Below are 26,837 nucleotides of genomic sequence, written 5' to 3' on the forward strand. Positions count from 1 at the left end.
TGTACAAAAGAATTCTTTAAAAGTGGTCATTTTCACCAGCTCCCAATATTTACATCCTTGGCTGTTGAAACCCTGGAGAGGCCATTCAACGGCATAGTCGGATCGAGGACAGCTTTGAGCCACTGCCAATGGCACCACCCTAACTCTTCTTTTCTGGTTCTGAGTGAAATGTTTCCAGCGCTAGAATCCAGCCATGAGTGTATGAACAAGACACTCTTCTGCGGGGGCTGGCCATATGTTACCTTGGTTTTGATTTTAGAACTTGCCCGGAACAGCTTTGTCATCTGGCACAAAGCGTTCTCGCAGTGTCGCTCCACCGCTCAGCAAAGCAGCTTTTTCCGCGAATAGGTCCTGCTAACAGAGCGCGCTCTGGTGGCCGCGCTGCGGAACGGGGAGAACTCCTCATTTGCAGCTCCAAACGCATCGGAGTCACCTCCTGTGCGGGGAAACAAGAGAGTATGGAAGGCAGGAACAGGTAAGCGGTTTAGTTGAGGAAAATTCCCCTTGGCTTCAAGAGAAGCAAAAATCATCCAGCCATGGTCATTACGTCAGGCTGCAGTAAACGTAATGAAGGGAAGCAGAGCAACTCCATCAGCACAGCTGAGAGACTCAAATAGAATCATAGAATAGCAGAGTTGGAAGGGGCCTACAAGGCCATCTAGTCCAACCCCCTGCTCAATGCAGGAATCCACCCTAAAGCATCCCCGACAGATGCTTGTCCAGAAGTAACTCTGGCTCCGCTTCTCTTTGGACTGTTTCCAGCTGGTTATTATAAGGACTTTTGTAACTAAGATACAATGGTGGAGTTTGTGTTTTGCTTCCCCAAACCATTCCCATTCCACGCCATCCCTCTGACTGTAAACCAACTTCTTACTGATCTCCAAGAGGCACTTTCAGCTGAAGAGAAGGCCAAGAGTACTTCAGATAAACTAGGGTGACCCTATGGAGAGGAGGTCAGGGCTCCTGTATCTTTTAACAGTTGTATAGACAGGGGAATTTCAGCAGGTGTCATTTGTATATCTGGAGAACCTGGTGAAATTTCCTCTTCATCACAACAGTTAAAGCTGCAGGTGCCCTGCCCTCTTTTAAATCTGGTCGCTCTAGTATAGTTCCTGCAGCTTTAACTGTTGTGATGAAGAGGGAATTTCACCAGGTGCGACATGCATACAAATGTTAGAAAAATTGTGGATTAAAACCCAATTAAATCAAATAAAAAGGCATCCGGATGCAGTTTCGAAAGGAAAGTTTATTTTCCACCTCGGGTACCAAAAATCTCTTTGTACAAAGGTTCCTTTCCCTTGCCAATGTAAAGGAAAAGGGCCCGGAACGGAAGTTTACGTTTCATTTCATACAGGGGGGGAAACATTGTACACAAATAATTGGTTGCTAGCTCAGATCGTCACATGTGATCCTCCTCCCTGATTTCCTGATATGCCCAGATGGGGAGAGACCCCGTTGACTTTGCAAAATTCCATTATCACATGATTCCCTTAGTAATGAATCCTGGAACCTTCCTGTCACGTATTCCATTGTCTTTAACTAATCCCTGTCCACCACTCCCTCCCTGGTTTCCCACCCCCACTTCGCAATGTCCCCTGGGACATTCCTGTCCCACCTTGCCTACGTGGCAGAAACCTTCCCGCTTCACCTTCCCTTCCCAAATTCCCGCCGGAGCGTGTGGGAAGGAAGGTGAAGCCCCCAACCCTCAAGATGGCACCTGACATTCTTTTCAATGAGTGAGCTTCCCACCTCTTATTTCTCTCCCTGGTTTCCCGCTGAGCTGTGGGGAAAGGAAATAAGAGGGGTATGTGTGGGGGTGTATGCCAGCTGCGCAAGCAAGCGCCTGGCGATTTAACCAGCGGCTTTACACCTGAGTAAGCAACCTTACCCAAATAGGTAAATGGGACTTTTCTCTCCTACCTGGGAGTAGAGGGTCTATTCTACTCGCCTAAATCACTTCGAAATCACCCAAGGATGGCGTTTTGGGAAAGGAAAATGAGGGATCTTGGAAGAAGGACGGGAGAGAAGAGATGGGCGAAGGGAGTAGTGGGAAATCAGTTATTTTTCCATAACACAAATGACACCTTCTGAAATTCGCTTTTCTATGCAGCTGTTAAAGATACAGGAACCCTGTCCTGCTTTTCATATGGTCACCCTAGATAAACAGTTTCTTTTTATAGCAGGAATGGAAGTCTGTTAAGCAATACAATTCCCAGATCCTTAGTACGCCTTCAGGGGACTCTTCTGGGAGCATATCCACCATCACAGCTATGTGGAATTGGGTTCATTTAAAACTCTGCCCCCTGCCCACCCCAGGTTTCTCTTGGGCACTGCTCTGTTGTTTAAACTCCAAAGGCTTTTACCTGTGGGACACTTTCTCAGAGATGTGGCGTGGCCTTGATAGAGCAACGGAGACTGTGTCAGGGCCCGGAGACCACTAGCAGAAATGGTGCTCTTCCTTGAAGACCTGGGTGGAGTCAAGCCTGGGGGAAGGAAAACAGGAGAATGAAGAAGGAATTAATGATACGGCATCTAACGTTGCAGGAATGCTGAATGATCCCTCATTGCCAATGGAAAAGTGCCCTTGTTTATTTTTGAGACACTTGGGTGTGTTGTATAACTTGGGTGTGTTGCATCTAACCCTGCCCCCTCCTGACACCTTCCATTTATTAAATTCATAGACTCAAAACTGGAAGAGAGCGGAGGCAAACTGGTTCAATGCCCCTCTCAAAAAGGCATGTCCACTGTGCCGCAATTGATCAAGTGTTCTTGCAGAAAGAAAAAGCTGTTTTAAAATTGAACCCTGATGTCCGGCCTGGGCAATCGTAGGGGCAAGAAAGGTGAAACGCACAACATTTTGTCAGGTCCTTTCAGTTTTCCTTCTTCCCATTTGTATCAACCTCCCGTCCCCCTTCTCACCTTCTCTGATTTTAGTCTGAAAGTACCTGAAAAGCCAAAGATCTCCTCCTCCAGGATCGTCCCGTTTGAGGACACGTCCCCTTTTCTGATGCTCAGCAGTTCAGTTGAGTAGAAAGCTGCATCTGGGTTTCCTCTCTTTGGGCAGGGCCTTTTCACTTCCCGGCTCATCTCCTCCTCTGGAGACATGTGCTCGAAGGCCCTTTTCCTGAACTTCAGTCCAGACGTCCCTCTACAGATGCTCTCGTCTCCGTTGGGCTCTTCCTCACTGCCAGGTGACTGGTCTTGAAGCCTATAAACGCCTTCGAGTTCAAACTCCCCCAGCAGCAGGGCTTGGTTGCTGCTGAAGAACGCAGACGCTCTCGTTTCCCTGGCATCGCGGCCTGGCGTCCCTCCAGCGGCATCGACCTGCCTCTCGCTTCTGCTGCAGGCAACAGCGGCCCTTTTCTTCCGCGGCCAGTCTTGGATCGCTTCAGGGGTAACTTTCCCTTTGCGTTTCGGAGAAGGGGTCCAGGGTAGGCCCACGTTGCCCTGGGGCGGGGAAGTAGTGGAGGCGGCGCAGCGAGTTGGCGTGTATGCCTGGCATATGTAGGTCTGCCCGCTAACCGCAAACTTCCCAGGGGTGCTGTGGGCAGAGCGAAGACAGGACGGAGAGTTGGATGCAGGCTCTGGTTTCCCCGAATGCCTACCACACCAGGTCATGGAAAGATCCCCCGGAGCAAGATCAGTCCCCTCTCCCTGGGGTTTTCCAGGCTCTGCATGAGGCTGCCGTTCCAGAGCTGATCCGGAGGCCACCCTTTTGAAGCGCAGCTTTGGCAGGCCGGAAGCTTGCATCTCAAATTCAAGCTCGTAGGTCGGCGGACTATGTGCTAAAAGCAGTGCACGAGTAGTCCTAGGAGCACTGAAGGTGGCCATCTCAGGATTACCTAACCGTGCCGCAGCCTCCCGCTGCCTTCTGTCTGGGGTGCAACGCAACGCGTAGGCACAAGAGCCAGACGTTGGAGTTGCAACCAAAGACGCCTGGTCACGTCTGGCAGGGCTCTGGAAGGCTGGAGGCCGCAAACCCTTGGCTTTCTGGGCTGGCAAAACTCTCCTTTGTAAAGTCCCTGGGCCTTGTTCTGCTTCAAAGCTGCCTGCAAGGGCCTTGTTGACTAGAGAGGAAGTATCTAGCCGCTCACACACCTCTAAAGCATCGGGAATATGCACACCATCTTTACTGGGGAACGTAGGAGACAGCTGTCTTTCTAAACCCCTCCTTTTACCTGGGGTCATCGCTCCAATGGTTTGTTCATGCCTTTGCACCAAGGATGCACTCTCAGGTTTGCAGAATGGATTGGTTTTAGCATTAAGACTGGCGCTGCCCCTAGACTGACATTCCTCATTATTTGCGTACAGGTTTAAGCACTCGTCAGTAATGCAGGATGAGGATTTCAGGGCTTTCACTGGGGAGAGATCTGTGACACTCTGAGGTCTCCAAAGAGACCTTTTGGGTGTGCAAGACTGCCTGCCCAGCTCTCGTGTCCTAGGAGGGGAGAGTGTGCACGTTGCTACGCCAGCTAAAGACAGATTACAAGGTGGAGAATTAACATCAAGCAGCAAGGCAGAATCAGCCTGTGGAGAAAAGGCCTCCATGAGCCCGGGACTCTTTGGACACGACGAGAGTTCTGAAAGTGCACCTCCGATTATCGTGGGTGTTACTTCTGACAGCACAGAGTCCAACGCCGTTGATAAAGGCTCCAGGTATGCAAGTCTTTCTTCCTCAACAGTCTGTATCTGAACAGAAGCTGGAGAGGCCATTTTCTGGGCAACTCTCAAGGAACGCCTTGGGGACTGCAGTTCTGAGAGGGAATTTCCCCTGGAATTCAACGGGAATGGAGTTCTCACAGACAGAACGGCTGCTGAATCAGAAATGCTTGCAGGTGAAGCAAAGACGTCATCGAGCGCATCATCCCTTGCCTGCTTTCCTAGAGTTTGCAGCTGGGCCACCTTGACAGGGGTAGAAAACCTTTCCGCTGGCAGAGCGGGCTTTGCCAAATGATCGCCTTTCTTTCCGATAGATTCGGGCAAGGACTTGCTCATCCGTTCAGAAGGGGAATAGAAGTTCCCCAAATGCTTAGCTGCAGTGTGCTTTAGGGCTGGGGATTTCTGAGGGGTCTTCTGTGACTTCTCTTGAATCCTAGGAGATCTTCTCTGAGGGTTGTTGGGGGAACTTAAGAGTCTCTGGGAAAACCGAAGAGGGCTTTTTCTTGGTGTCTGTGGAAGAAGAGTAAAAATGGATCACTACTCCCGGATTGGAATAGAAGAACAGAATAAACTGTGTACTGAGAGCGTGATGTCACTTCTAGTTATGAAACTAAAGGCATCGCAGGTTTTAAGCGATACGCCAGAAGCAAAAGCTTAAAAGACAGGAAGACAAGATACAAGTCGATAGGATAGAGACAGACACAAGATAATTTTACCTGATAAACAGGCTTGTCAAAAGCTAGGGATTTTCTTCTTGCTCTGGGCAAATCCATTTCCCCCAAACTGAACTCATCACCAACTGCTCCGAAGAGAAGGCTCTTGGGGGACTGGATGGCTTTTCTAACAGGCGGAGATGCCAAACCTATAAACAGAAAGGTAGCAATTTAGACTGGCACGGACAGGCAGCAGCAGCTGTATCCTCAAGCTGTTAGGGCACTGCGTTTGCTGGCTACCTGCGTTTTCTATCTCAAATCAGAATATGGAGAAGACTTTGGTATGGTTCAACTAGTAACGAAGAACAAAACAGCTCTAGCTAGTAAATGACTGACCAGATCTATATGTTGACATGGTCCCAGGTCAGGAAATGTGAGTCTACGCTGAACAGTGACACAGTGTCAGGGGAGTATGTGATTTCTGGCAAAAGAAGTGGCAGGCAGGGGGTGCTTAATCACCACCACCACCCGGTAAATAGAATCCTAGGCTATTGGGGAGAGGGGTGGAAGAGGAAGGAATATCACAGAGGAAGAAGCACGCAGGGAAAATTAATTTCCCCTTATCTGCTCCTTCTCCTCTTTGAACTGCCACCCTCACCTTTTATAGCTGTTCAGCAGAGATCCAGAGTCTCTAACATTGGCCTACAATACCACTACAGTAAACTCCTAGGCCTCCAGAAGGAAAACTATTAGGTAGAATTAGGACCCAGGTACTCGTGACCGTGCCCTCTCCCGTACCATTCCACACATCACTGAGATCATCTGAGACTCTTCACCAGGTATCTTAGTGAACAAGGGAAACGAACCAGAGTATTTTGAAACTAGAATACATCCCCCACCCAAATGGCTAGATAACATTTTTTTTTTGGTAGGGAAAAAAAAATCATACAAGGGAGTTTGACCATCCAGGAGATGTAGATTAATAATAACTTTCCCTCTGAATAAAGAGACTTTAGGCAATTCTGTAATCCTTGAAACTCTGAACACTCCCCCACTTTCATAGCTATTAAATCTTCTGGATCACCTGGGGCTTCTACAGGTATAGAATGCACTTGCTGTAGGCTCCTCTTATTGGGTTGTAAAGCGTGGAAAGAACCAGAGAGTGTTCTGTCCAGCAACAACTGCTTAATCCGTGGGCTTCTTCTTAAACCACCTATTAGGAAAACAGAACAAAGGAATCAAGATTAGCTCATACTTACAACCATCCAATATCAGCATGTGTCACCGATATCGTTTCTTTTAAAAATGTATTATTATGACGATGAGGAGGATGATGTTTAAATTCTTTTATTCTATTTGTTCACCGCTCCGAAATTCTTGAATGGGGAGCAGTATATACATATTGTAAATAAAATAAAATAAAATAAATCGATGAAGGGTGAAAGACTACAACCAAATAGTAGTTAAAGCTTAGCAAAGATTTCTACTGACAATCTTTGCCTTAACACAATCATAATCTGCCAGGCCAGATCCAACGTAAGAATAATGACGCTGATAGATTTCTTGCCACCTTCTGTTCCATTGTCAAAGGAACGTCACTTAGAGCCAAGTGACCAACATCTGCCAAAAGTTTAAATCGTCTACGTTGTGTCATGTCATGTTTTAATATTTTTTATGTTTTATTGACTACTGTATACCTCCTTGGGAGGATGATCTATTCAGAAAGGTGGTTTAAAAATCCAATCAACGAACAAGTAAATAAACAAACAGGCATGCAAAAAGGGAGCTCGAGTTACATTAATACCTACAGGATATGTTTTTTTCAGGAGATTCTTCCACAATGCCAACTTCAGATCCAGGATCTGAACACCTGTGAAAAAGAGTATTTTGGATTCAGCATGGTAACAAAGCATCTGGTATCGAGTGTTGTGTGTGTGTTTTTCCAAAGTAACATCAGTAAAGCACCTTGATAAATGAGTGCAGTGCCTTCACTTACCGGCCCTTGATCTGCTTATGCAGCAGCCTTCTGGAGACCTGCTTGTGCAAAGGTGTTTCTGCCACCCTCTTGGTCAGTAGCTTGTGACTGCCTAAAGAGATAAAAGAGTAAGAGCTGCCCCTTTCTGTAGTCCTTCTACTGGCAGGCAAAGAGGTTTTGATTCAGGCAGGCCTTCGGCATTCTTTCATTGCTGCGTTTTACGTTTTAAGATTTTTGTTTTTAATCAGTATTTTATTGTCGGCTGCCTTGAGTGTGTGTTTTTCTTCTTTTGGCAGAAATGCAGGATATAAATGAAAAAAGCAAAGCTTCACAAGGCAGGAAGCCTGCACGAAGGCCTGTTCTGAGCAAGCCAGGTGGAAATCTATCCCAACAATTTATTGTTTAGCCCAAGTTGGAAAGCGAGTGCTCTTTCAGAATTGAAGCTGTTGGAAGATGGTGGTTTTTGAAATTGAAGAAATAGTGGGAATGAAAATAGAACAAACACCAAAGACTGCATTACTGTCACTATTTGAAGATATAAAATGTGGAAAAGAAACTAAAGAGTTGATATCGAGTTTGCTGACTGCAGCACGATTGATGGTAGCTAGGAACTGGAAGATCCAAGGGGAATACCTTATTGAAGAATGGTATAAAGAAGTATGGGAGTTTGTTCTGACTCTATACTGTTTAGCTTCACCCTACCCGGTGCCTGTTTACACTTCCCTGTGCCTGTTCGCATTCTCCTTCCCTCTTTATTGTTTACTACAACTTATTAGATTGTAAGCCTACGCGGCAGGGTCCTGCTATTTACTGTGTTATCTGTACAGCACCATGTACATTGATGGTGCTATATAAATAAATAATAATAATAATAATAATAATAAACTGACTTGTAATATTAAGTGGAGAAAAGGTATAACTAAAATAAATGAGTTTGAAGGAATCTGGAAACGGTTCCTAATATTTGTGTTTACTAAGGGAAGTGGGAAACCGCCAGCAGAAGAAACGATAAGATTTTGGAATCAGGAATAGATCCCGAGGTGGAATGATTATGTTATGCTATGACATTTTATAGTTAATATTTACTCAATACATATGTATTCAACATTTATTCAACATGTATGTAGTAGTTGTTTGATGTTTTCTTTATTGTAATGTTGCATGTCTAATTAATGTGGAAAACTAATTAAAAAATTAAAAAACAAAAGAATTGAAGCTGCATTGCAAACTGCCTCCCCCTTCCAATGTTATAACGGTCACCTTTACATTTAATCAGAGTACCCAACTTTCCTGTTCTGTCACTTTAAGTAAACAAACAAACCAATCCTCTGAATGATCCAGGGTGGGAAATCCTGACAGGGCATGTTTTCTTTCCTACTTCTGTTCCAGAACAAAAAGAAGGGGGCCTAGGCATGTCACCTGCCCTCCTCCTGTAACCCCCTTTCCTGTTCTCCCAGGGGCTGCAGGCAGTTTCTTCAGGCTCTGCCCTCATTGGTTCATGCCCACTGTGGCCACAATGCCAAGCAGCAAAGCACTAATTGAGACAGGTATTCCAGCAGAGTTTATCGCTCACCTCGAGTGCCCTTGTCAGACTGGCTGCGTTTGTGTTCTAGACCTTCCAAAACTGACACTGACCGGCTCCGAGGAATCTTTGTTAGGGATCTTTTGCTTGGAGAGAGCATGGCTTCATTGAAGAGATTCCTTCGCACCTTTGTCACTTCTGAAAGCATCAGGAAAGCAAAGAGAAGAGGAATTGTTCACATAAGGGAGACAAAACTAATATACATGGGAAAAAACAAAAACTTTTCAAGTAGTTTAAATCCTACTAGTTCTGTTCGTAATAACCATTCCTTTACAAAAGTCAGATTATTTTATTTATACAACTAATGAGACTTGTTTCACAGCCCTGTGGGATTCAAAGAGGAAGATTTTGTAGAAGTAAGTTACTCCCAACCTCCTGGGTCTAAATATATATATATTTAATACCATGAATGGCTGTTGGGGGGTGAGGGGGTGCTTACAGCATTGTATCTTTCAATATTTAGCTGGAAGGCAACACTTTTTTAAAAAAAAAGTATGGAGACACCTCAAACATGCCAAGATTCGCTTGTAGTGCTTCCCCTTCAGTCCACTAACTTAGAATCAGAAAAGCGAGAAAGGGAAGCATTTTACAAGAGGCCCTTTCAAGGACAGTCGGTCTGACTCCGGGATCACCTGGTCGCTTTCATCCCCGTAATTTTAGGAAGCCATCACCTATTTCACCACTTGCAGAAAGAAATGGAGGCTTACCTTGCACGGCCATCTTCTGCGCAGCTGGGGCCGATTTCACATCAAGGCACGCATGAGAGCTGTCCTGAATTATTAGAAAGTGGGATTAGAAAAGACTGCAAAATTACGTTTATTTATAGACCTTAATTGGAAAACTAATGCTGAAACCCATTGATATGAAAAGGAGTTCCAGAATCCACCGGAAATCGAATCGCTGGATCTTCCTTCCATTATAAAAGGGCTTACCATCACAATCACAAAATGACTGTTCTATATGTAGCAGAGAAGACAACAAGCACAAAGGTTTTATAGATGCTACACATTTTCTGGCATGACTGGATGGTTTCAGTGTTTCAAAGAGGTCTTGCAACCCATTTGCTCTCCAGGAAAAAAAAATACCTTTCTAGTACGGTTCCTGGGTACTTGAGGAATCTCTATTTGGCGTAAGTTCTGCGAGGATTCTGTCACACTTCGATGTCTGGCTAATGTATTCTTTCTAGAAGCGCAAGACAAAAATTTTAAGCATACCGCACGGAAGCAATTACATTTCAACTATGATGTTTTCAAAGTCAGGCTTTCGAGTGGCCGCTCTGAGGCAAAGCTGACTATTTTTAACATGCACTGAACTGACGTTCTCACACACTCTTCTCAAGTTGTTCCAACTCTAGCTGTAAACCTACTGGGTTTGGACTGTATCGGCTCTGTGTTTTGTACCTTAACTAGTAAATATTGCTGCTAAGTTGATGTTAGATGATAATATGGAATCAGAAGATCTGGAAAGATATCACTTTTTTTATTCTTGACACATCAGCTGATCTGCATAAACACAGATGATTCAAAAGTAACACACACACACAATCTAGTCTAATTTTAATTCAATACCATTTGCTCCCTTCTCTGAAATACAATCACCTTTTCTTGGCAGATCTAGTGCGCAGTTCTTCCAGCTGATGTGCATCAGTGCTTACGGAAGCTGTTCTAGAAACTGGAACAGAGGCTGTGGAAGCAGGAAGGGATGGGGTTTGGCTCCCCTGACTTAGAGAATCGTCACTGAAGAAGTCTGCTGGAAGGACAGAGGCCAGTTTTGGGGGAATCTGTGTCCCCAGACTATAGTACAGGTCTCCAAGAGTCTTTGGCATAGATTCAAGATACCTAGAGACAATATAACAAGAGTTTGCATAAGACATATTGCTGCCAAGGGTTCTAACCCTGCAATCACTGATATGCAGGCAATGCGCGTGATACAGCATATGAAAAACAACGCAAACAACCACTAGTTGTGCATCCAGTTTTTATATATATATATATATATATATATATATATATATATATTATAGATTTAAACATTTTAAAAATCCTAATATTTAAAATTGTATAGCGTTAATAACTTTGGGAAAATTAAGGAGAAATATTAAGGAGGCAATGTTTATTAATGAGCTGAAACCTGTTAGCAATGTAAAGGATGAGATGAAACAAGCCAGGAAGGTTATTACTGTGGCTTGATGGGCTGCTGAATACCAGTGTTGATTGTTAATCCATGTTTCCTCATTGAAGTCTGGCCTGTTCCTGATTGGTTCTGGCTTAGCTTATAAGTGGTACTGTAGCACACTCTTGTTTGCGATATGAAAGCACTTACGTTTCTACAACTTCTTCCAAAAACCTGGTGAGGTATCCTGGGTCTTTAGTCAAACACAAAATCCGTAGCATCTCCGTCATCTGCAAGAGAGTTGCGTGGAGAAAAGTAGTTCAAGGTCAGTGACACAGAGACAGCAACAAGAGGAACATTTTATCACAAATGGAGGACTTGTAAAAAAGCTAAAAACTTTTGGATACAAATTCATTCTTTAATTCAGAAGATATTAAAGACCAATATACAACTGAAGCCGTAATATTTCCTTTTGGGCTTAATGGACGATCAGATGAAAAGGAACTATGGGACTCTATTCTTATATATGATAACGGCAGCGAGATTATTATATGCACAAAAATGGAAAGGATCCTTTAACGGATGAATGGCTAATGGAGATGGCAAAACTTACGTCAATAAATAGAGAAAAATCAACATCTATGTTTTTAACTGAATGGAAACCTCTTATAGACTTTTTGCAGGGACTAGAAAAAATGATTTGTTCATCTGTGGATTCAACGATTGAGAAAACTTTAAGATAAAAGAAGGGAATTTTGATTTTTGTAATTATGGAGTAAGAGAAGATACGGTCACTTATTTTTGATGTGGAGAAAATTGGAAGTCCATCTTAAATTTGTATGTTTTTTATGTGTTGTGGTTTTTTTTTTATCTTTCTATATGTTTTTCCCCCCTTTTGTATTGTGTGTTTGTAAGTTGGTTGTGTTTTGAAAGAATAAAAATTTATACGGAAAAAAAAGAGATGCGAAGGCCATCACTTCTCTCTATTAGAATTCTGCTTCCTGCTTCTGGAACCCAGAATCCAGGGTTATTGACCTACCTCTTCCACAAGCTGTTCCATTTCATCTGCGTTGCTTTGGAAAGAAGGGCACTGCAAGCACATTTCCAGGCGTAAGTACACTTGAAGCTGGCACCTGTGAATACAGAAAAAGGGTGGGCGGGAGAGAAGTGCTAATTTTATATAACCTGCTCAGAGCAGCAGCAACACCCAGGGAGAGGCCTCTGTAAAACACTTCCACCATATTTAGTGGATATAAGAACCTTTCTTTTTGGGGAGCAGACCAGATGCCACATGATACCGCTGAATGATACCACTGACAACAATTGGTATTTTGGATCAGGACAATATTATCTGCCTGCGATGATTGTGAATCATTACATTTGAAAAGCGGTATACAAATATTGTAAAATAAAGTTCACTTTGGAAAGTTATTTACACATTAGGCACATTGAGCTGGCCTGCATCACTACATAAGCAGAACTATCCACCTTGAAAGTAAGACAAGAATGACGAAGGGCTATTTTGTAGGAAAAGATTATCTAGCACATTTCTCCTCTATCGCAGAAAGGAATTCCATAAAACAACCGTAGCACTACAGCAGTGTATTCCACAACTATCCAAACAAACTCTTTTTGAAAATATTATATGGTGCCTCATACTCTTTGACTTTAAGTTCCTTATCGGGATCATTGCCAAACTGTTGCCGGAGAGATTTGCTGGTCTTCAGAAGACTGCTTCGGATTGTATCCATACAGGCTGCCTGTGGACACAGAATTAGAACGGATGTCACAAACACGCACGCAGCAACTCCAGAAGTATCCACTGAAATATTGGCTCACACAGTTGTACTGTCCAACTGCAAAAGCAAATATTTCTTAGAATGACTGATGCCAAGAAGATTTTAAGCAGCACTTGTGTTAAGCCAGAAGAGATTTTGCTCTCTCTTTCTCTGGAACAGTTAAGTAGCAAATGTTTGACATGAAAGACACAGAGAAAGTTCTCTGCATATTAGTGATTTCCCAGGCAGGGAAAACTAAACTTAAATCTTTACCATTTACAGTGCAATCCTATACATGCCTACTCGGAAGTAACCTCCACTGAGTTCAATGAGACTTACTCAAGTGTGCATAGTCTTAAGATCTTTTAAATGCCAACTGTGCTACGTGCCTTTCACAAATGTGATGTGAGTATGCCATAGTCAAGTCCTGTAGACCTGCCTTCCCCAACCTGGTGCCCTCCAGATGTTTTGAACTCCCAGCATGTGTGTCCACTGGCCATGCTGATGGGAGCTGAAGTCCAAAACATCTGGAAGGCACCAGGTTAGGGAAAGCTGCAATCGACAGCTTACCATATAGGCCCAATCAATCTTATTGAAAGTTCATTTTTGCCTCTGAAAAGAAAATAATGTGAATCGGAGTCTGGCTTGAGAGACTCCCCAGTTGCAAATCAAGATTTTGTGCATGCACTCTGCATGCACAAAACTGTTGTTGTTATTATTATAATTAAACATAATTGCTATAAAACACATATTTAATGTATAATCCAATTTGGTCCTTAACAAAACACAATGATTCCCACTAGAAATATAACACACACCAGTATACTGCTACTATGCATGAGGTGCAGTTACAATTCCCACAATGTACAGTATTCCTCTGTATTATATTCTAGGACAGAGGCAAAATAGGCTCACTCGCTTTGTGAAACCTTGTGGGCTCTGCAAGAAGTGGTTCTTCATTTTGACAATTTCAAGGGGGCACGAAAGAAATGCGAACGGGGCAAATAAATAAATAAGTAGTAAAAATCAGTGGAATCCTTCCCAAGCTCTTTGCCCAGAGAGATAAATGGTTCACATTTCACAACTGAAGCCAATATTCTTCCCAGGCGTAAGCGCTGCTTTTTGAGAGGGCTTCATGGTGACCACCCAAAATTGGGCCTTTTGCACACACACACACCCCAACCAGTAATAGCTTTTATATTGTATTTTATATTATGGTTTTATACTGTTGTTTTATACTTTGAATGTTTTTAATTTTTGTGAACCGCCCAGAGAGCTCCGGCTATTGGGCGATATAGAAATGTAATAAATAAATAAATAAATAAAGGAAGATTTCACTGGGGCTGCTCTTTGACCACCAGTGACCACTTGGTCACACAGATGAGTTCTTCAGACACTTTTAAGCTGACAAGCATTTTTTCTTTAGTTTCCATTCCAGTACTCATTAAACGAGGAACGGGAAATGAGTAGGCTGAAGCATCTGAGAGCCTTTTTTGGCTGAGGAGCGGGGTATAAGTATGATAAATAAATAAATAAATAATAAATAAAATCTGGAGGGCCACAATTCCCAGCAGTGCAACATTGAGGAATGATGGAAATTGCAGGCAAAAACATCTGGAAGGCCACAAACAGCTGCCCCGTTTTAAACGGTCGAGACAGGAAGTTGCCTCACGTTTAAGTACCTGAATCTTAAAATACCAGCGGAAAAGCTCTAACAAAGACAGAGGTACCTATATGCGCCTTACCTCATTGGATTTCTGAAATGTATGAACAGCCATCACCATATCCTGGGCACATGCGGACACATTTTCCCCATCCATCACAGCCTTCTGGTAGTTTGTAGTTATATAGGAGAGCACCTCCTCTTCAGTTCTGAAGCCTGTAAAACACACACACAGAGATAACTGACCGAAAGCAAGGATTTGGCATTAACACTTCATGCAATCCAGACCTCAAACAACAGTACTAAACAGCAATAGCTTATTTTGTAATACGTAGCTCTTTTTTAAAAAAAAAAAAAAAAGTAGACAACTTTTCCAGCATGAGAGCAGTAAAAAGAAATACCAATGTTACAGGGGGGAAAAATCCTACGGTTCTACTACCTCATTTAGAACAGTGCCTTCCGCTTCCTAACTCATCACTGGCCATTCTCCCTTATATCTAGCATATTCTAAAACGCTCGACCTCCCTCTTTATCTTCAGATATCCCCATTACTTTTCCTACAAAGTCTCTTTCTCCTGCACCCTCCAAACATACGAAGGTCAGATGACCTCATCCTGCCCTCACCCATCTTGGTTCTCATTGTTTTCCCCCTTTCTTCCATTTTATCATCCAATCTTCTCGATAACAGCCGTTGGGGAACCTTCTCGCTGACCGATGGCTCGCCATCTGGCTGGGATTTTTGAGCCTTTACATTCAGCCTTGCAGCATTCAGCATTTGAAGGGAACGAGGCATGGTCTTCATTTTCTGCCTTACAGGGGTCCGGGGAACTCCACCTGCCCAAATTAAAAAAAAAAAAAAACCAACATAACCGTTACTGGAGTCAGACAGCATTGCCGAGGACCACCATCCAATAGACCAAGGGTGTTGGAGCTCCGGCCCGTGGGCCAAATCCTGCCTGCCTGGGGTTCCAAACTGCCCTTCCAGGTTTTCCCGGATGGTCATGCCCCCTATCTCAGGCCCCCATCCCCATTTACTCCAAATCGTTTAGTGGTTTCCTGGCTTTTCTGCTGGGTCTGTGGCGTTACACCCCACAAGTCAATTCCAAATGTATGTCTGCAGTTTGTAAGTCTGTGGTTTTTAGAATGTTGGCCTGAGTGGGCGGAGTTAGAATGTCGGGAGGGGGAGGAGTGATATATAAGGGAAGGACGGAGGGGATTGAGAAAACTTTCCAGGAAAGCTTTTCAGGGAGACTTGTTAGGGACTCGTAGAGTCTGTAGTGCTCTCTGTGTTTATGGTACTTAAGTTCTGGGAAATTTGAGGGTCAGTGTAGTGAGTGGTGTCTTTAGGGTGTGGTGTGCACGTAGTGGAAGTATATTAATCAATACTGATAATAAAGAAAGTTCAAGAGTGATTGTGTGAGAAAAAGGAAAGCGCGAATGTGAGAGTGACAGGATTGTATGGAAGGTTTCAAAAAGGTTTTTAAATGTTGTTATTTGAAACAAAGCTTATGAACTTTTAAAAATAAATTTTGATTGTTTGTTTTAAAACTACCACAAAAATCCCACGTGTCTGTTTGGCGTTTATCATCTTAAGTTTACACATTCAGCACCCACTCTGACAATCATTCACCTAAGCAGATGTAACTCACAGCGCATTATTATATATATTAAAATCCATTCTCCGTTTTAAACCCCTTTCTCTACATAGTTTGGAGGAAGGTGGGCTTTATCCCTTGCCTCAGGCGTATCAAGTGGTGGTGCTTGGCTTGAGCAGGGAGTAGCCTCGGCCGGGTCTGGTGTTCAGAGCCTGTGTCGCCCCATAAGAAGTGGTGGCAGATGTGAGGTCTGGTGTTCAGAGCCTGTGTCGTGGCAGGGTCCCCCCCCCCCAAGACACACACACTGAAAAAGGTTGAAATATCTCCCCTAAAGCTTAGTCAATGGCAGTCAGAGCTTTAAGCTAAAATATACTGGCATGCTTGCTATTTCCACCCTGCCCCTTTTTGCCACTGGGGCCCCAGAAGGGCAAATGGTCATATAGTGCATGCATACGTCGCTTTCTGTGATCTCGCTGATGAGATGTAGTGGAGAGGTCAGAGGCTTTCCTTTGGTAGAACTCAGATAGGCAGTGCGTCAGTTCCACTTCGGGCTTTGAAGCTTCCTCTTCCTCAGGAGCAGAAGCCGCCTCCAGCAATCTGTATGGAGAAAGGTTCCCGTCAAAAGATTGATTGACAAAGGCAAAACACTGCTCCTCTCCACTGCAGACAAGAGCTTGTGGCAACCTGCACATCTGGCTACTAGTTGGAATCCCCCTTCCCTGCATTATTTAGCCCAGAGGTGGCACCTGCGAAACACTTCGGAGCCATTCCAGGCCTTTTGGCTCCAAAGCTTTGCCTGAGGAGTTCCTAGATCTGCCCTTCTCTTAATCAGATTGCCTTTGAAGGTCAAGAAAATAATAATAATTACCTGAATGATTCCATCAGGTGGGAACTAGCTCCACTGAGATTTGAAAAAGGGTACCAGCCTTCAACCACTGCAGGACTCCAGTGGTGCGTGCGGGACAGCTCCTGCTGTGCCCACTCTGGAAATAAAGTCTCTCCTGGACATGAACAGACAGAACAACAACAACAACAAAAGAAATACCGAACAATGATCAGTGGGTTTACTTGTCCCAATAGTTAAGGAAGCTGCCTCCAATCTCACAGATATTTATTTATAAGTACATCCTACCGAGTTTAATAGATTTTACTTCCAGTGTGCAAAGGAACGCCTCCTCCCATATGTACCTGCCCGGACCTTAAGATCATCTACAGGGGCCTTTCTCCGTGAGCCCCTGCCAAAGGAAGTGAGGCAGGTGGCTACTAGAAGGAGGGCTTTCTCCACTGTGGCACACCGGTTGTGGAATCAGCTCCCCAGAGAGGCCCACCTGGCGCCTACACTGTACTCCTTTCGTCGCCAGCTGAAGACCTTTTTATTCACTCAGTATTTTAACATTTAATTTTAACTTAAATTTAAATTTTACTGTTTTAACTCTGTATTTTAACCTTATATCAATTTTGCGGCGTGGTTTTATCCTGGTTGTGCTTTTTATACTGTATTTTGTATTTGTGCTTTTAACCTGTTGGTTGTTTTATGATGGTTTTAATTTTTGTGAACTGCCCAGAGAGCTTCGGCTATTAGGCGGTATAAAAACGTAATAAATATATAAATAAATAAGTATTATACCGTCAGGCAATATGGCCGTGCCTGTGGCAAAATTACTGCTTAGAGCAAAACAAACGTTCAGATCTAGGCATCAGAAACATTAGATACATTTTGCCTCTTGAAGCTGCTGTAGGTTTGAAAGGCAGGGCACCAATGTTTTTAAAGCTGTGTTCAAGAGAAACCTGGGATTCCTTGGAAACTTATGAAGGGTTTCCTAATGAGAAGATCAGCAACGGCAGACAAGCCTTCTTAAACGATGGCTCCCTCACTTTTTTACCAATTTTCTCCAGCAACTGAAGCTTTAGGGAGTGTTGAGTATGCTTTAGGTCACATTCTCAATTCAAGCATAGCAACAGGGAGGTCCAGCAGTGTTGGACAGTATCCCTTTGATTCAGAATTGTTTATCTGTATATAATCATCAGACCATCACAGAACATTTAACAAAAGATACTACGAATCAATACAGAGATAACATGCCTAAAGCCAAGGAAGGTGCGATTTTTGTGAACTGCCCAGAGAGTTTTGGCTAAGAGGCAGTATAGAAAATATAAGAAATGAAATGAAACATACATACATAAAATTAGCTCAAAACCAAATCATATAGAATGAACTTCGAATTCTGGCTTGCTAGCTGAAATAGGTAAAATTACACAAACCTGTATGAAGTTGTATACATTCACTCATGTTCTGAAAATCCCGGACTAGGTAAATCATTATTTTTTAAGAAAGTTTCCCAAGCATCAATTACTGTAGCTAGAAAACATGTAGTCTTTGCATTTAGATTGCAGTTCCATAGAATTATAGAACAGTAGAGTTGGAAGGGGCCTACAAGGCCATCAAGTCCAACCCCCTGCTCAATGCAGAAATCTATCCTAAAGCATACCTGATAGATGGTTGTCCAGTTGCCTCTTGAACGGTTGTGTGGGAGAGCCCACAACCTCCCTAGGTAACTGGTTCCATTGTCGCACTGCTCTAACAGTCAGGAAGTTTTTCCTGATGTCCATCTGGAATCTGGCTTCCTGTAACTTGAGCCCGTTATTCTGTGTCCTGCACTCTGGGTTGACCGAGAAGAGATTCTGGCCCTCCTGTGTGACAACCTTTCAAGTATTTGAAGAGTGCTATCATGTCTCCCCTCAATCTTCTCTTCTCTAGGATAAACATGCCCAGTTCTTTCAGTCTCTCCTCATAGGGCTTTGTTTCCAGACCTCTGATCATCCTGGTTGCCCTCCTCTGAACACGCTCCAGCTTGTCTGCATCCTTCTTGAATTGTGGAACCAAGAAATGGAGCCCATGGACAGACCTCCTCATGTATCTCTCTAAAATCTGATCCAAATATTGCTCTTTGCACATTATACAAAGAACAATATGTACACGAAATCATCCACCCATTTTAAACCACAAGGACAAGGATTTGGCCTATTCCTGTAACTTCCAACCACCCATAGCTGAAGGATTTAACCAAGCTTTAGTAGAGGTCATCCTATCTGTATGTCTCTGGAAATCCTTTGCAATACAGAAGAGTTTCTCAATAGATGAAACAATGTGAAAGGGGTTCCCTGAAGTAGCTCGAAAACCACCATTTTGAACAAACAAGCAAAAATATTTACCAGGACTTGCGAGATCACCTTCCGAGTCACCAACAACTTGGTTTAGCACACTGCTCACAATTTCTGGGAGATTGAAGTCTTCATCTTTGGAAAGGTCCCTTTCTACAGCTGTTTGAAAGAGGGCTCTCTCAATTTCAGAGGTTCTGTCAGCAAAGAGGAAAGAAAGAAGTGCAGCGGTGTCCGAGATGGGAGAGATAATGCCAGTATGGGGAGAACAGGCTCCAGGTGGAGTCACTTCAGCAACCTGTCCAAAAGAAAAAGAGCAGCGGATTAGATAGGTAGGACAACCCTGCTTCAGAGAAGTTAACACCACTTGCTCAGGGAAATTTAGAAGCTCAGAGAGACATCAGGAAAGTCCGGTGCACATTAACTCAAAAGCCTGTCCAACTGACCTAATGGGATTTGCTTGGTCTAGCATCTGCATAGGATTGCAGTCTAAATATTCCTTAATTGTAAAAGACTACGCAGTTCAGAATCAATTGTAGTATTATTATTTATTACATCATTATTATTATTATTTATTACATCTGTATACCGCCCCATAGCCGAGGCTCTCTGGGCGGTTTACATAGGATAAAAACACTTAAAAACAATATACAAAATTTTTAAATCACAAAACATACAATTTTAAACCACAGAAACATACAAAAACAAACACAGGCCTGGCGCCGAAAAGGTAACGATGTCGGCGCCAGGTGGGCCTTGTCAAGGAGATTGTTTCACAACTGGGGGTCACCACAGAAAAGGCTCTCTCTCTTGTTGTAATACAAGGTTATTAACAGGTTCTTTTAGTGCACCCCAATAAGACATGCATTTTGCTTTGATCCATGGAGTTCTGCTATTGCTGAAGTTTACTGGTGATAGATGTCAAGTATTACTGGGCTCAAGAAGGACAGTTATACTTTATTTTTTATTTTATTTTATTCTGCTATCCGCCAAATCATCTGCTTGTTCACTCAAACTTGGGGTTGGACTCGATGGCCTTATAAGGCCCCTTCCAACTTTACTATTCTATGATTCTGTGAAATAAGTCCCACTGGGTACAACGGGGCTTAATTGGGAGTGTGCATGGCATTGCAACCAATGTTTCCTTTCATTTTCTGAAAGGCATTTCTTTAGATTAGCAGAAAACAGGGCTGTCACCTGACTTAAGGAATTCTTAGGTGGTTCATTGTATGAGTGTTGATTAACAGGCTAAATTTGCATGTAAATGGAACAATAGTTCTGATAATAAAGGGATACTTAAAACTAAAAACAACCGTGTATATGTCACAGCAGGCAACATCATAAGGAGAGGCATTCTCTCTCAAGAGGGAAGGGGGAATGCCTCCTCTAAGACGAACATAAGAAGAGCCAAACTGGATCAGACCATGGGTCCCTCTAGTCCAGCATTCCAGCTGTCTGTGGGACACCCACAGGTAGGACATGAGTGTAATAGCACTCTCCCGCTCATGTTCCCCAGCAAGTGGCATACATAGGCATACTGACTCTGATACTGCAGGGAGCATATAGCCAGCAAGACCAGTAGCCGTTGATAGTCTTATTCTCCATGAATTTGTCTAATCCTGATAGCTACAATTTAGTAAGTTTTAAAAGTTAACTTTTAAAAAATGCTGCCCTCGATCAGGTACGTTTAAATCATCAAAAAGGCGTTGAAACCAATTAAAGTGACTAAACACCGCAGCCCCAATAGAAAAGTGAAATGTGAAGTTCCCTAAAGGATTTTACTTCTTACTCAAGAACTCAGGCAAGAACTCTTACTTTCTCAATATTTGTAGACCAGAAAACACAGAAGAGTACTTATGAGAGATGAGCAGAATGCTCAGCAATAAGGTGGATGAGATCATGGTGCGAAAGCGTACGACGTAGCTCCATGCTTAAAGCCAAAGTTTGGCTAGGGAGGGAGATCCCCTGGGAACACAATCCTGTATTACTGAACTCCCTAAAAGGGTGGGTTATAAATACTGAAATCTTCTTAGCTCTGTATAATTAGATGAGAGAGGTTATTTAGCACAACAAGGGACACATACCATATGTAATCCTTGGGCCAAGATGCATTTCGCAAACTGTTTAAACGAAGTTGTATCTTGACCCAATGGCCCTGGTGGTTTACTCCGCAGTACCCAGCTCTCTGTGCGAAAGCTCCCGCCATGCACTGAGTTCCAATCTGTCACGGTGCCTTTAAGAGAAATATTGACTAGACTTTTGAAGCACTTCTGGCTCATGGTGAGAGGCTCCAAGATCACAGCACAGCTCCGGGCTTCTTCTACTCCTGTTCAAGGCAAAAGCACCAATGCTGAAGTATAAGATAAACTTTTACAAAGAAGAACAAACAGGTGACTAAAGCAGAACATAATCATGGATTAGCAAACTGGGGACTCAATGGCCATGGAAAGATCAAGAGCTTTGTACTTTGTTTATTTACTCACAGCCTTGTAAAGTCATGCTTTAATGCTCCCCAGCCTCATAAAGTCATCCTCATATGTGGGAATAGCTTCTTATCTGTCCCAAGTAAATTTACATTAGTCTGACATTACCATCTCCTGAGGGGTTTACATTTGCTATCTCCCACGTAAGAAAGATGTGGAAAGTAATGTTACATATTTACATAAAATATTAACTATCTCACATCTATGTTAAAAACTTAAGAAAGCCAAGTTTCAGAGTACGGGTTTTAGAGTTGCTTTTAGTATGTTTTTTAGGACGTTTTAACAATGTATACTATGTTTTAAATCAGTATTTTATGTATTTTATTGATTTATTACATTTATATACCGCCCCACAGCCGAAGCTCTCTGGGTGGTTCACAAAAGTTAAAGCAGTAAACATTAAAAAGTATACAAAATTTAAAAACATCAAAAACATAAAAACAACAGTATACTTACTGTTGTTCCCCGCCCCAATCAAAATGGAGAGGCGGGTAAGAAATAAATTTATTATTATTATTACTATTATTATTTTCTATTAGACTTGAGACCGGGTACCTGAAAATGGGGCTGGCTCCAACACGGAGGGCTCTAGGCAAAACACAACATGGGTTATGTGAGAGTTGTTTAACCTTCACATAAACCACACTCTCCAGGTTCGCATGACCCAACAACCCCTGAGTGGGGAGTGCATATGCAATCTGGTGTCCACAGGAGCCATGGCTTGTAGAGCCACAGCATGTTACCCAAACCCTGTGCATGCTCAGACACTTGAGATTAATTCTGAATTTAATGGCAAATCTGTAAACTGCAGGTCCAGGCTAGTTAAAAAGGTGAACTTTACTAACAGGCGAACTTCGACCAGCATACAGACTACAAAATTCAGCCGGAGTCTACTCTAAACATAACCAGATCTGGATCTAACACATTCTATTTTAATTTTGCATTTTTAAAATCTCTTATTGCCCCAGAAAACACATGTTATTGGATGGTCTATGCAAATGCAGTAAATAACACTACTTTGAAATTTAAATTTCATTAAGTTTCGAATTTTTTACAAATCGTTTCATTCATCAGTTTGAAAGTATTTAACAAAACTTAGCCTCCTTTTCATGTGCAGCTAGACTGCACATACAGATGGGGGAATAATTCCTTACTGGCTATAATGATATATTACTTTTATTACCATCAGTCCGGAGGAACAATACTCCCTCTTGATGAGGGAAGGACGCTTGTAATGCAGAAGGCAAGGAAAGCAAGCAGTTCAAAGTTGAATCAAATGGCAAGGTTGTAGTCCATGGTGTGAATGATGGCTCTGAGGACCTGAACTCCACAGGAAAAGCAGGGGTGGCCCCTGTTCTGTAGTGATTCAAACACTGAATTAAAGTCTCAGATGGCAAAATGGTGCCTCCCAGGAGGCGCATCATTTCAAACAACGTCCAGTAGCCAACATGATCTGGGGATTCAAAAAGCTGAAAGAAGACAAAAGAAAGCGTCAAGTCAGTGATATCAATAAGATGACCAAAATAAAGGTTAAGAGCACAATGCATTGTGTCTACAACATGAGGGAACCTGTACAATAAAAGGGAGTATTATAGCCTGAGCAACTCCAATTATGCTATTTGCTATTAAATATAACTTCGTACACATGAAAACAATTCTCAATTCTGTTCAATACAGTGTACTGCACAATGGAAAATTAATAATTATATAATATATGTTGCCTCCGGTGTTCTTTAGCAAAGAACCAATACATACATATTAACAGGCTTGTAAAAAGTAACTTCCCCAGTTCCATGTGTGACTATGTATCAGCTCTAGGTGACCAGGGAGGGAAGGTTTACAACACACTAGCTCTCAATTTTTCTTCTTGGCTCTCTTTGCCACATAACGACTAAAGTCTAGGTACAGGCAGACTAAAGGAAATGTTTATGGAATGGTAAGACTTCTTTACAAAGCTGAAAAATAAATGGAACTACTGTCTCAAGGCAACATTTCCAGTTCAAACAAACAAAATCAACATTTATGATACTTTCTACGCAAGACAGCCAAGGACATTCTGAAAAAGAAACATACTTAATTTTTCAGTAGGGTTGTCACCCAACCCAACAATCTGATTCAGTAGAAATGACTGGTAGGCAATGTCTACAACTGTCTCCTTGCATGGAAAGCAAGTCCACATCATTCCTGTGCTCCTGGCACGCAGCTTGAGGTAGGAAATACTGTTTGCAGGGTGAACTGTCAATCTGCGTGCTACAGTCTGTTCTGAAAAGGGTTACCCTCTTTCTGGAGCAGCAATTCCACAGGTTAGAGTTTCTTCTGGATCCAGTATTCCTCCTGGATACTCAAGTAGCAGTGGTAGACAATAATGCCTTTACCAACTTCATTTGGCACGCTGGGAGTGTTCTTACTCAGAACAGCCAGACTTAGTCTTGTTCATGCACATGTCATTTCCTGGTTGAACTGTGTAACACACTCTATGCAGGGCAGCTCTTGAAGACAACGGAAAACTTCACATGATCTAGTATGCAGCTACTAGGGTGCGACATATGCTCTGCATGGCTTACAATAGCAATCAACACACTGGTCTTTACTTGAGGCCACAGATAAGAACTCAGAACATGCATTGTGGCCACAAGTGCAGCCACAGCACAATTATATCTTTCAATGGCAACATTTGAGAAACCCAGGATTACAGAGATTGTGTGTGCTGAATGCACCCAAGATCCCTCCCCTAAATCCATGTCCTAACTCAGCAAACTGTTGAAGACACAGGGACTTCCAACATTTTTTTGCAAGTGCAGTCTTCTCTGTTCACTACCACAGACGGAGTAGTTCGTTGCGCAGGCAGGCAGAACTGCCTTGCTATTGAAATGAATGAGCTCTCTGAATGCACAGTAATTGGGCAAACATCATAATGCACAGGATGCTGTAATGGCCACCAACACCGACACACCCTAATAATCCTGGTGCTGGTAATTGTGAAAACCATACAGCACTGTATAGTGGACAAGGTTGGAATCTGACCAGGAAAATCTAAATCCAAATAATCAATGAATCAGACATCTCAGAAAATGACTATGGCACCTCCATTCTCTCTCAGCCTAACTTACCTCACAGAGTTGTTGTGAAGATACAGGAGTAACTCCAACATAACTTTGTATGCTGCCTAGGGTATTTTGTAAATATGTGGGGTATAAATTGAATAAATAATAATAAATAAATAAAAATGCTTACTGGAGGATGGAATACAAACGTGATTAACATGACGTACATGATGGCAGACCAAAGTTTTGAGATTCTTACCTTGAACTGTTCTGTGGTGTCCACCCAATACAGGGTGATTTTCTGGTTAGTCATCATTTCCTGGATTCCTTTATGGACAAATTTTTCTGCCAGGTCATGCAAAGCAGGCAGTTCATCAGACAAATGAGCAGGATTTCCAGAAAGAAACTGCAGCAGCTCCCTCTGGGAATGAGGGCAGGGAGAGAAGAGAAAAATGGCATTCACAAAGCCCTCTGGAGTGGAAGTCGATGGAGGCTTTTCCAGGGTCACAATTAACTTGTTTTTCTGGCTTCTCAATACTGGTTTGGCTGGAGAAGCTATTTCAGGCCGATCCCACTGATAGTCGAGTAAAGTTTCTTTCAGAATATTACAAGTGAGGGCAGCTCGAGATGTCGGCCCAGGTAAGTGCGGGCTGCAGCATTGGCTTCCGAATCTGGCCTCCAGCTCTTCCTCAAACTCGTCCCAGCTGCGGGACCCGAGCTCACGGAAATTATCCACTCGTGAAGTTCTACCCTGGATACCTAATGAGTCAAAGAACTTGAAGCCCCACCGGACCTTAGCCAGGCCAAACCTGCAGCCCAAGTAGTTTAAGATCCTCAAGGTGCCCAGATGAAGATGAATCTTCTGCATGGAGCTGGCAGTGTCCAACAAGAAAACCACATTGTGGGAGCAGGTCATGACGTCACAGCTCCTGTTTTGTAATCCCAGCTGCTTATACTCCGGGCATCCAGATGTGTGTACGTGCGGAAAGATACACACTACAGAGCACACGGTAACCAGCAAGTGGCTTGAGGAGGAATACCGCTCAGGTCCCTTACCTTAGCACCCAAAAAACAACCCTAAACATAATTACGAAGGGGTGGGGGAGTCCCCTTGAAATAATTGGGAACTTACTTCCAAACAAACAGTTTTAGAATTGGGGCTCCAAGGCAACAAATATTTTTATCTTTCCAGAATGCAAAAACAGGGTGCACTCACTACCACCACCCGCCCCAATACACCTGACTCTAAGGAAGGCCTCACTACACAACAATTAAATCCCACTTCCCTACCTATCAATCTCCCCTCTTGCAAGTGAGGGACACGGCCTACTACTGTTACCAAAGCAACTGTCCCCCCCCCACATTCAGAACTCCCCTTTTCTCCCTGGTAACTGCACCCCTGCTCCCCCTTTTCTCCCTGATAACTGAACCCCCTGCTCCCCCTTTTCTCCCTGGCAACTGCACCCCTGCTCCCCCTTTTCTCCCTGATAATTGCCCCCTGCTCCCCCCTTTCTCCCTGATAATTGCCCCCTGCTCCCCTTTTCTCCCTGATAATTGCCCCCCTGCTCCCCCTTTTCTCCCTGATAATTGCCCCCCTGCTCCCCCTTTTCCCCCTGATAATTGCCCCCTGCTCCCTCTTTTCTCCCTGATAATTGCCCCCCTGCTCCCCCTTTTCTCCCTGATAATTGCCCCCTGCTCCCCGCTCACTTCCCCCTTTTCCTCCTGCCCCCCCCTTTCGAGTCTAGAGGGGGCTCTTAAGAACCTAATAATAAAGGGGGGCTCTTAACAACTGCCCTCATTAACGGTTAAAAGGGGCTCTTCTCCTGCCCACCAGCTGCCCTGAGCCCCCGGGACAGTCACCCCACAGGCTCGGGCTGAAAGCAGGCCAACCGTCGCCCCGGCCCCTCCTTCACGGGCCTCGCTCAAGCCGCCACCGCCATTATCCTCCCCACCGGAGCCTTCCATCCAACTGCTGGCGCGCTCAACTCGCCGCTCTCCCATTGGCTTAGGGCTGCCCCGCTGCCTCTCTTCCCATTGGCCCGGGTCGCTTCTCAGGCTCCGCCCCGTTCTCGCGAGCTCCTTGTCATTCCGGCCCCTCCCACTCCTGCGCTCAGGCTCTTCTGATTGGCCGCCG

At 43.6% G+C, this 26,837-nt stretch overlaps 1 protein-coding gene across 1 annotated transcript; it reads right to left on the reverse strand.

The window, feature by feature from the left end:
- On the reverse strand, nt 1-25,723 carry TICRR (TOPBP1 interacting checkpoint and replication regulator). The gene is made up of 22 exons (XM_063142356.1): nt 24,963-25,723; nt 22,843-23,128; nt 21,261-21,502; nt 19,231-19,474; nt 16,886-17,018; nt 16,472-16,614; nt 15,047-15,256; nt 14,505-14,638; nt 12,641-12,741; nt 12,021-12,114; nt 11,192-11,271; nt 10,468-10,707; nt 9,955-10,051; nt 9,577-9,640; nt 8,861-9,007; nt 7,309-7,399; nt 7,121-7,182; nt 6,397-6,525; nt 5,376-5,521; nt 2,946-5,169; nt 2,364-2,483; nt 1-436 (listed from the first exon to the last, which is right to left on the reverse strand). Exons 1-22 carry the CDS (start codon nt 25,617-25,619, stop codon nt 321-323), a joined length of 5,760 nt encoding a protein of 1,919 aa, XP_062998426.1. The 5' UTR covers nt 25,620-25,723; the 3' UTR covers nt 1-320.
- Between the last annotated feature and the right edge of the window lie 1,114 nt (nt 25,724-26,837).

Source organism: Elgaria multicarinata, chromosome 16 (assembly GCF_023053635.1).
Source record: "Elgaria multicarinata webbii isolate HBS135686 ecotype San Diego chromosome 16, rElgMul1.1.pri, whole genome shotgun sequence".
NCBI classification, from domain to species: domain Eukaryota; kingdom Metazoa; phylum Chordata; class Lepidosauria; order Squamata; family Anguidae; genus Elgaria; species Elgaria multicarinata.